Below are 9378 nucleotides of genomic sequence, written 5' to 3'. Positions count from 1 at the left end.
CCTTACAGGAGTTTTTGATAACGTATTATTTCATATTCCTAGAGAACGAAATAGCCACATTTCTGAAATAGTTTGAAATCCAATGGTGAGTCAATGGTTCATTAGGGCAAACTTTCAAATAATAAGGCTCTTTTAAAAAGACACTATAAAACTTCATAGAGATCTCTTTGCCAATTTACCAATTCATATCCTCTATCTTTCACCCTCCTGTAATCTTTAAGTGTTTTCAAAATTCTACAAATTATTATCTTCATGGCATTGTTAACAATTAATTGGGAACACAGAATAAAAAAAAAAACCTTTTAGTTTTGGTAAGTGACAAAATAGAATACAGAACTAAATATGAGAATATGTCAATGCTTCTCAAACTTTAATGTGAATCATCCAATGATCTTGATAAAATGCGAATTCTGATTCAGTAGATCTAGAATGGGGCCTCAGATTCCACGTTTCTAAAAACCTTCTTGGAGATGCCCATGCTGCCGTTTCACAGAACACATCATGAGTAGCATCAGTATATGTTTGTTTATATAAAGACAATATTCAGGAATATACAGAGGTTACATTAATACTACTTTACATAGTTTAGAAAAATGTATGTATATATGTAGGTATATACACATGAAGATACAATAAAATAAAACCATACTTGGCCAGGCATGGTGGCTGATGCCTATAAGCCCAGCGTGTTGGGAGGTCAAGGCAGGAGGATTGCTTGAGTCCAGGATTTTAAGACTAGCCTGGGCAACATAGCAAGGTGCTGTCTTTATAAAACAAAAACAAAACAAAACAAAAAAAACTCATATTTGAAACTTGCCAAATATTAAAAGAGATTTGGGGTCATCTGTAAGTTTTTGTTTCCTTTATTATAATTTTCTTTGTCTTCATAACATTTCCCCAATTTTTATGCAGTGTGTATAACTTTTTCTTTTAATAAAAAGTTTTTTTTTCTTTTTCAAAGCAAAGAGCCACATCAAGTTTTATCGCCAAGCACTGGAAACGTCCAACAAAAATAAGCAGCAAGTCAAATGTAATGATTCCCAAAAGGAGATCGCGGTTGTAAACAAATATTTTTAAGAGAGGATGACACTTGCCTGATCCTGGTGGTTATGCGATTCTGACATTTGTCTTATGGTCACTGGAGTGGCTTCTGGAAGTCTTTGATGTGGTTCATCCACCTAACACAATTTTAGATAATCGTATTTTTCAGTGGAGTAGAGGTAAGATCAAAGAGCCAAGACCCAGCCATTCTCAGAGATTTCTTAGTATTGAGGATGCCCAAGTTTCACTTTGGATGCACTCCCAGGACACTTCTAAATGGGATAAGATTTCTCAGGCTCTTCAAATAACAGGGTTCTGCTTGGATCAGGAACATCTGTGAAGCAAATTCAACAGTATTTCGACTTTACTACTTTTTGTTTCCAATGAGAAAGAACTCTATATTAAATGAAATCTATAAACATGTTGCATGCGGTTAATCGGGAAGTTCAGTAAGCACTTTAAAAATAAATTTTCTTTGCTTGAAACACAGTGAGGAAAGGAAAAAAAAATAATTAGCTCAAACATATTTGGTTTAAAGGAGTTAAGCTAACCTGGCTAAACACATTTTTGGCTGAAAGACAAAATGCAAACCAATTGTGTCTATTTTGCTTTTCTAGACAACAGGGCATCAGATTTAAAGCCCCAGAGGGAAAACAAACTAACCTGACAGGTTAAAGAAAGTATTCAAAGCTCCCGTCTGCCCAGAACTAGGCAGTACTAAAATCTCTTCAATGACTGTTAAGCATAGTGTACCTTAGTCCTTTGAGCCTTACCATGAGTCCCTACACAAGACATGAAGGTCATTTCTAAGGAATTTGAGAAATATACTTACTGATCCATTAAAGGTTGGGAAAAGCTAGAAATAAGTCCTTGCTTTCAGGAGTACAGAACAGTCTTATTAAAAACCACTGGTTTGACTTTAATTAGATTTCTTGTGTTATACAATTTCTGCTCTTTGTTACTAAACAAAAGACTAAAGCCTAGTTAGGATGAAAAGTGAACTAAATAATAACCATGCTAATAATAAAACATTTAACTAACTTTGAGCATTTATTGTATGACAGGCAAGGTTCTAAGTATTTTTGTTTAACTTAACCCTTAAAAAAAAAAAAAAAAAAACCCTCTATGAAGTTACTACTATTTATTGTCCCCACTTAACAAATCAGGATACAGAGGCACACAGAGATAAGGCAGCTTGCCCGAGGGCACACAGTTCATAAAGAGGTAGAGCCAGTTTTGAACCCAAGCAGCTGACCTCCAGAGCTTGCCTCCAGAGAAAGCAGCTGAGTGATGCTACTCGCCATTTTTGGTTATTGGGAGAGACTTTTTTTGTTCTCCATATTCAATGATCAGTCACCTGGGCATGTGATGATTCAACCAAATAAATAAGCTCAGGTCTGAAACTTATGTGCCAAACAGGTTAATCTACCATTGGAGTCAGGCGGGGTTGTTAAGGAAAAGAGATTCACCTTAAGGGATGAATCTTTTCTACCTGTCAAGCAGTTTTGAACACAGATGAGCTCAGATGCTGAATTCCTCTCCCAAGTGAGGGTCTCACAGGCCTAAGAACTGCTAGTGATGATTCTCCAGCCAAGAGGCCTTGCAGGATTCAGGAACATTAAGGTGATTCTCTAGTACTTCTCACAAACATGAGTTAGAAAACCTAAGATATTGGCCGGGCGCGGTGGCTCACACCTGTAATCCTAGCACTTTGGGAGGCCAAGGCAGGGGGATCACCTGAGGTCGGGAGTTCAAGACCGGCCTGGCCAAGATGGAGAAACCCGGTCTCTAATAAAAATACAAAATTAGCCGGGCGTGTTGGTGCATGGCTGTAATCCCAGCTACTCGGGAGGCTGAGGTAGGAGAATCTCTTGAACCCGGGAGGTAGAGGTTGCAGTGAGCCAAGATCCTGCCATTGCACTCCAGTCTGGGCAACAAGAGTGGAACTCTGTCTCAAAAAAAGAAAAAAAGAAAACCTAGGATATCCTCAGTCATCTTTTGACCCCTAAGTAAGGGTCAAATAAATCCTCTAAAGGCCACCCCAAACCTTTAGGAGGGAGATTATCACATTCTTCATCCACTTGGTAAGCATATGCAATTACTAGCTGTGTGACTTAGATATGCTACAAGACCTCTAGGCCTAGATTGGCTCATGAGTGAAACAGGAGCGTCTTATCTATCTGGCCTGCCAGGAGGCAAGAGGTGGATCAGATGATCTTTTGAGAACATTTCAAGCTCTAAACCAAAAATGAAGGCAAAAGGGAAGACTGGGGAAGGAGGCACCTTGCAACCATTTGCTCATCAAAAGCCAGAGTCCTACCTGCTTTGTTAATTCTTGCAGTAAATACTCCTTCAGGTGGTAAAGTGAAGTAGTTCACCTGGAGAGGGCTGCTTTGCTCCTCGCAGAGCTTCAACCAGGCCAACTACTAAAGAGTTAATTCAGATGGTATTTAATAATAAAGAAGAATAAACAAAATAAGAAAAATTAGTTGTTTCAGCAATACCAGAAGAGATTTTTTTAACTACACCAGGAGATCGGTATTTTCAATCCATTCTTGACTACAGGTCTCATTAATGAAGAACTGAGGAAAAGAATAAGATATGCATTCATTTTATGGCAAACTACATATTGTTATCTACCTTTAAATCAGAACATTTGCATGCAGTATTTTTAATATTAAAATTAAAAATGTATGATAAATGCATGTTTACAAGACTAAATGAGCTATTGTTTGCGGTAAAGCCTTGTAAATGGAATTTCATGTTGAAATCTTAGTCTTCTGTCCCAACTCCTTCTTTCCCTAGCTCCTCTCTTTTTCTTTCTAACACTGAAATGTGGGGAAGAAAAATGAAAAGTGCACATCAGAAGAGAGTCACTTGCTGCTTTGGTTTTATTTTCCCATTTCTTCTTACTTTCTGTTTTTGGCTTTTAAAACAAGCCTCTCTCCTTCACCCACTCCCACCCTCTTTGCAGAGAGCAGACTTCAAACTTCACTTCTGTCTCTAGGTCCTAAAGAGAAACAAGAGTGCGGGGTGGCGTGGGGGGAACAGAAAAGAGATCAATTGAGTTATTCCAAAATGCAAATTAACAACAGGTTTTCTCATCTCAAAACTCCCACATTCTGTCAATCTGAAAATATTTTTTCTCCCCCTCTTCTGAATCACTTAGGTCCCCACACCGCCAAGGAATTCAAGCCACAAAGGAGGTATTATGCTGCTTACAGTTCTTAATCTGCCTGCCTGAAGCTCTGCGCCAGCCTCTCAAAAGGTTCCTTCTGCAGGTTAATTGCTGGTTGGAGTTCCCAGAATAGCATTTTCTTTTAAGGATGATCGCTCATCCACCATCCCGGAACATTTCTCGGGTTACTCTTTAGAGTTTAATCTCCTCGAGCAAGGTCCCTGGAGACGGTGAAACCCTCCTCTCCGCGGCGTGAACGCGGGGTGCCCCTGTTCGTTCCTGGAGATTCCGGGGTTCAGCAGGGGCCCGGGTCCCCCAGGCTGTCCCTCTCTACTGCTGCGAAAAGTGAGCGCGGTCACGGAGTGCTCCTCAGTCCTGGTGGTCATGCGACCCTTGGCCCACGAGGTCTGCAACACTTCTTGTGTTAGCTGATAATCCTCCACCCGCACAAGCACGTATTTGGGTGGGTCTGCTGGGTCCCGCGGCGGGGCTACACGCCTGCCAGAAATTCGCTTTTCTCGTTGAGAGACAGAAGGATAGCTGGGCTCCTCGCCGTGGTCCTCTCCACCCGCCGCGTGAGGAAGGTCCTTTGCACCGGCCACCTTTTCCCGTTCAGGGTCCCCTTGAGTCCCTAACCACCTCTCTGGGTGCAGGAGAAAGAGTACTTTCTCTCTGACCCAGGACTCACGGTCCAATTCCTCTCCGGCCCAAGGTCCGAGGGCCCGACCTGCCGATCTGTCCTCGTGGCCGCCGCCCTGGCTTCGGCTCGCCCCCGCCGTCGCGGGATTCCGGGCGCCCGGAGCCAGCGGGGCCCCGCGCCCCACCTCGCGCGGAAAAGACCCGAGGTCCCCCAGGCTGCGGGAGGAGTCCATAGGATTCGCAGCTCCCTGAGGCCCTCGGGTCTCCATCCTGGCAAAAGGGTCATTCATTCGTTCCTTCTTTGGCCAGTTCAAGCAGCAAGCGCCTGCTGAGCTCCGGAAAGCGCGGGACCAGCCAGCCGTGGGTGTGGCCTCTGCCGCTGCCCCGGACTCCCAGCCCGCGAGAACTGAAGACTGGATCAGCCCCAGGCCAACCGCGTGTGGAACCCGCCTCCTCGCCCTCCGCCTCTCCCACCTGGCAGCTGTCTAACCATTCAGAGGAAGCTTGACACAAGCCCCAGTCACTCCTCTTCTTCCTCCTACTCCTGTGCGGAGCCCTGCTCCCTTTGTCATTCGCTGATTCAGTCCCCTTTTACTTTTCACCTCTATCCTAGTTTCCCACCCACCTTTCGTTTTTCTCTGGAGCTGAGGCGCAAAGGACACCCTTTCACTGCGCCCCCCTTGAAATGCCCCAAAGTGTGTTTACTTTCCAAGGACGCTCCTTGAGGTGAAGGAATAAAGAAGTTTGTTTGCATTTTAATTATCTGATCTAATCCTGAAAAGGGTCTGTGTCCACTCCGAATCCACTCCCACCATGCTACCAAAATAATGGAATGTAGATCAAAGGGTCAGACTGAAAAGTTGAAGCCTTGGATAAACTGGTTTTGGTTTCTTTGTCCTTCTTCCTTTAGAATGCCAGAATCTGTATCTCTGGAGGACAGTGTGTCACAGAGTGTCCTCGTCGTCCTCCTCCTCCTCTCCCTCCTCCTTCTCCCCCTCCTCCTTTTCTCTCTCTCCCTCTCTGTCTCCCCGCTCCCCCTGCCTCTTCCCTCCCACCCCCCCCCCGCCCCATGAGTCTCGCTCTGTAGCTCAGAATACAGTGCAGTGGCTCGCCTCGACTTTTCAGGCTCCCACCTCAGCCCCTCAAGTAACCGGGACTACAGGCGCGCACCCCCATGCCCGGCTTTTTTTCTTTTTTCTTTTTTTTTAGAGATGGTAGGGGTGGGGCTCTCCTATATTGCCCAAGCTGGTCTGGAACTCCTGGACGTGAGAGATACCCAGGATCCCCACCCTACCCCCACACCCACCTGGGCCTCCCAAAATTCTGCTATTACAGGCTTGAGCCACTGCCCTGGCCAGTCTTGACTTTGTGTGTAATCAACGCTTGTCTCAGGAAGGTGTAGTCTTTGATTTAAAACAAGCTATAAAACGGAAGCAAAACAAACATCCAAATGAATTTTTTCAGGATTTGAAATTGTTTGTGTTTGTGTCGTTTATAAAATTCCCTCTGCAACCACCTATCCTCTTTAACCACAGGGGTTAAAAAAAGTAAGTGTCTCTGGCGAGGCTTTCAGAATTTACCCATAGGCAGGCCCCCTGACACACTACTCTTTGCCTAAGGTTAAGTGCGGAGGCTAGGTCATAGAAAAAGAGCTCGTTTGTGGTTTCCAGTTCATCCTTGGCTGTTTGTTTTATTAAAAACCCACTGTTGGCTGAGTGTGGTGGTTCACACCTGTAGTCCCAGCATTTTGGGAGTCTGAGGCCGTCGGATCACTTGATGCCAGGAGTTTGAGACCAGCCTGGTCAACATGGTGAAACCCCGTCTCTACAAAAAGTACAAAAATTAGTCAAGCATGAAACCCCGTCTCTACAAAAAGTACAAAAATCAGTCAGGCATGGTGGTACACACCTGTAATCCCAACTACTTGGGATGCTGAGGCACAAGAATCACTTGAACCAGAGAGGGAGAGGTTGCAGTGAGCCAAGATCATATCATACCACTGCACTCTAGTCTGGGTATTACAGCAAGAATTAAAAAAAGAAAAAAAGAAAAAAAAGAAAGGAAAGAAAGAGAAATCTAAATCCTGCCTGATTTAGAAAAATGAGTGCAATGGTGAAAAATTCTGCCCATAGTAGAAAACAAAGCAGTATAGTGAGATATTTGGAAAGGGAGGACTTCTGATATCTGCCAAATCATATAAAGAAATAAAGTGATGGAGGAGGAGTGAGAAAATCTGTGTCAGATTTGGCTAATTAGAAGCCTGACCTTAGTGGGCACAGTGACGCCTACTGGTAATCCCAGCTGCTTTTGAGGTTGAGGTGGGAGGATCCCTTGAGCCTATGAGTTGGAATCTGGCCTGCACCATATGCTGAGACCCCTTTCTCTTCAACAACAAAAACAACCAAAAAATATACATGCCTGACCTTGGTCTGATTACTCCTCAATCAAAATTAACTCAAATTTTTGAGTGTTTTAGCCAAGAGTTGTTCTAAGCACTCTATATATTTAAACACATTGATTCTTTACAACAAACTGTGAAAGTAGTACTGTTTCTTTGGTCTCTTCGAAATTTTTGAAGCACAAAGAGGTTAAGTGTGTGCCCAAGGTTAAAACCAATAAACAGTGGAGCCAAGATTCTAACTTATTTAAATGCTTGCTCCAAAATGACCTCTAAATTACCTTCATATTTTAAGCCTGTGACCTCATGCTCTTTTCTGTTCATTTACATAACCACTAATTACTAACTATAAGCTACTCTTCTAGGTGATAGAGACATCTGGAGGAACAAGCCAAATTGCTTATCCTCTTAAAGGTTTTATTTATTTATTTATTTATTTATTTATTTATTTATTTATTTGAGACAGAGTTTCACTCTTTTCGCCCAGGCTGGATTACAATGGCGCAATCTCAGCTCACTGCAACCTCCACCTCCCAGGTTCAAGCAATTCTCCTGCCTCCGCCCCCTGAGTAGCTGGGATTACAGGCATGTGCCACCGCACCTGGCTAATTTTGTCTTTTTTGTAGAGATGAACTTTTACCATGTTGGCCAGGCTAGTCTCAAACTCCTGACCTCACATAATCCACCCACCTTGGCCTCCCAAAGTGCTGGGATTACAGGCATGAGCCACCACACCCAGCCAAATGTTTTTATTCTTATCTATGCAGTAACATATATCAATCTTCTGTCCAGAACTAGGAGATAATAAATTAACCTTAATATACATGAAAATTACCTACAGCTCAATGTCTTACACTCCTTACAAAGATTCTGTTCTTATAGAGATTTGGATACAGATTTTTAGCAAGTCCCTCAGTAATTCTAAACCTAGTGGTTCATGGACATTGTGAGAAGCATTTCCAAAAACATGTATAGATAAACTCTAACACTTTTTTGCTTATTTAGAGTGGCAACAACAATACTATATTTTCTTTCCTTGAAGAATATTGGGAGAATTCCAATAAGGTGTCTGTATTTTAAGGGAAATATAATGTAAACCATAATGTTTATTGCTTTCAAATAGTTTTCTTGCCATTGGGGATTGTATGAGGTATTAGAGTGGGGCATGAGAAAAGAGGAAAAGTTATTTGCTGAAGAATGAAGCAGACTCATTTGTCATATTGCATTTGCATTTCTAGATGTCAAGAAGTTATGTATTAATGCATGAAAGAACATGAATGGGAAATGCTAAATGAATCAATCTTCAAAAAGGTGAAGTCTGAAAAGCATATCAACCAGAAAAACAGACAGCTTGCCTCTAGGATAGTGGTGTCTGTTGTGCTTTAATATCTCAAAGTGCCTAAAAGACTGATAAAGGATGCTAAAGTGAACCCATTTACTTTGTCTCTGATGTGCCCATAATAGCTGCAAATGTGCAGGCCAATGAGTAATAAAGCAATTTATATTCCTGGGGTCTGTAAAGTTACTGGGGATCATCAGCACATGCTTTGCCCTGGTAGGGCCAAAAGAGCAATCTAACCCACCTTGGCCTCCCAAAGTGCTGGGATTACAGGTGTGAGCCACCACACCCAGCCTAACCAAAGAGCAGTCCCTCTTATTTTGCCTGTTAGAACTAGAAGTTATTTTACATACTTATGACACTCTCATAAGTTATTTGAACAATTCTGCCTTTCGAAGGTTTACTCTTCACTTGCAGACCTCTCCCTTTAATTTACACCTGTAGCAATATTTCATAGCTTTTTTTCCCCTGTCAGATACAACATTCTTGAGTTGAAAAACTCATCTATTGAACCGTTTTTAACTTCTGAGAAAGCAAAAAGTGGCCCTTCAGGTAGCCAGGCCATGGTAATCCCAACTGAACATTATGAAAACTCAGAATAGAAGCATCGTTTATATAAAGCCAGTCTGTGACCATGTTTGTAACAAGACAGACAAGGACACTAAAAACTGTAAAGAAGATTAAACATCCCCCTCTTACAGCTAACAGAAATGACTATCAATCCTTTACTAATGATACTTCTGGTCTACATCTACTTTAATCCTCACCTTTCCTGGATAAAAG

General features: G+C 42.5%; 1 protein-coding gene across 1 annotated transcript; it reads right to left on the bottom strand.

The window, feature by feature from the left end:
• Nucleotides 1-353: 353 nt before the first annotated feature.
• On the bottom strand, nt 354-5278 carry C4H6orf141 (chromosome 4 C6orf141 homolog). The gene is given in 3 exon segments (XM_050786273.1): nt 354-1375; nt 3362-4533; nt 4536-5278. Coding segments are annotated over 2 exon segments (735 nt in total). The 5' UTR covers nt 5149-5278; the 3' UTR covers nt 354-1375; nt 3362-4411.
• Nucleotides 5279-9378: the final 4100 nt, after the last annotated feature.

Source organism: Macaca thibetana, chromosome 4 (assembly GCF_024542745.1).
Source record: "Macaca thibetana thibetana isolate TM-01 chromosome 4, ASM2454274v1, whole genome shotgun sequence".
NCBI classification, from domain to species: Eukaryota; Metazoa; Chordata; class Mammalia; order Primates; family Cercopithecidae; genus Macaca; species Macaca thibetana.
Note: the sequence above shows the minus strand (reverse complement) of the source record. Positions and strands in the feature narration are given on the sequence as shown.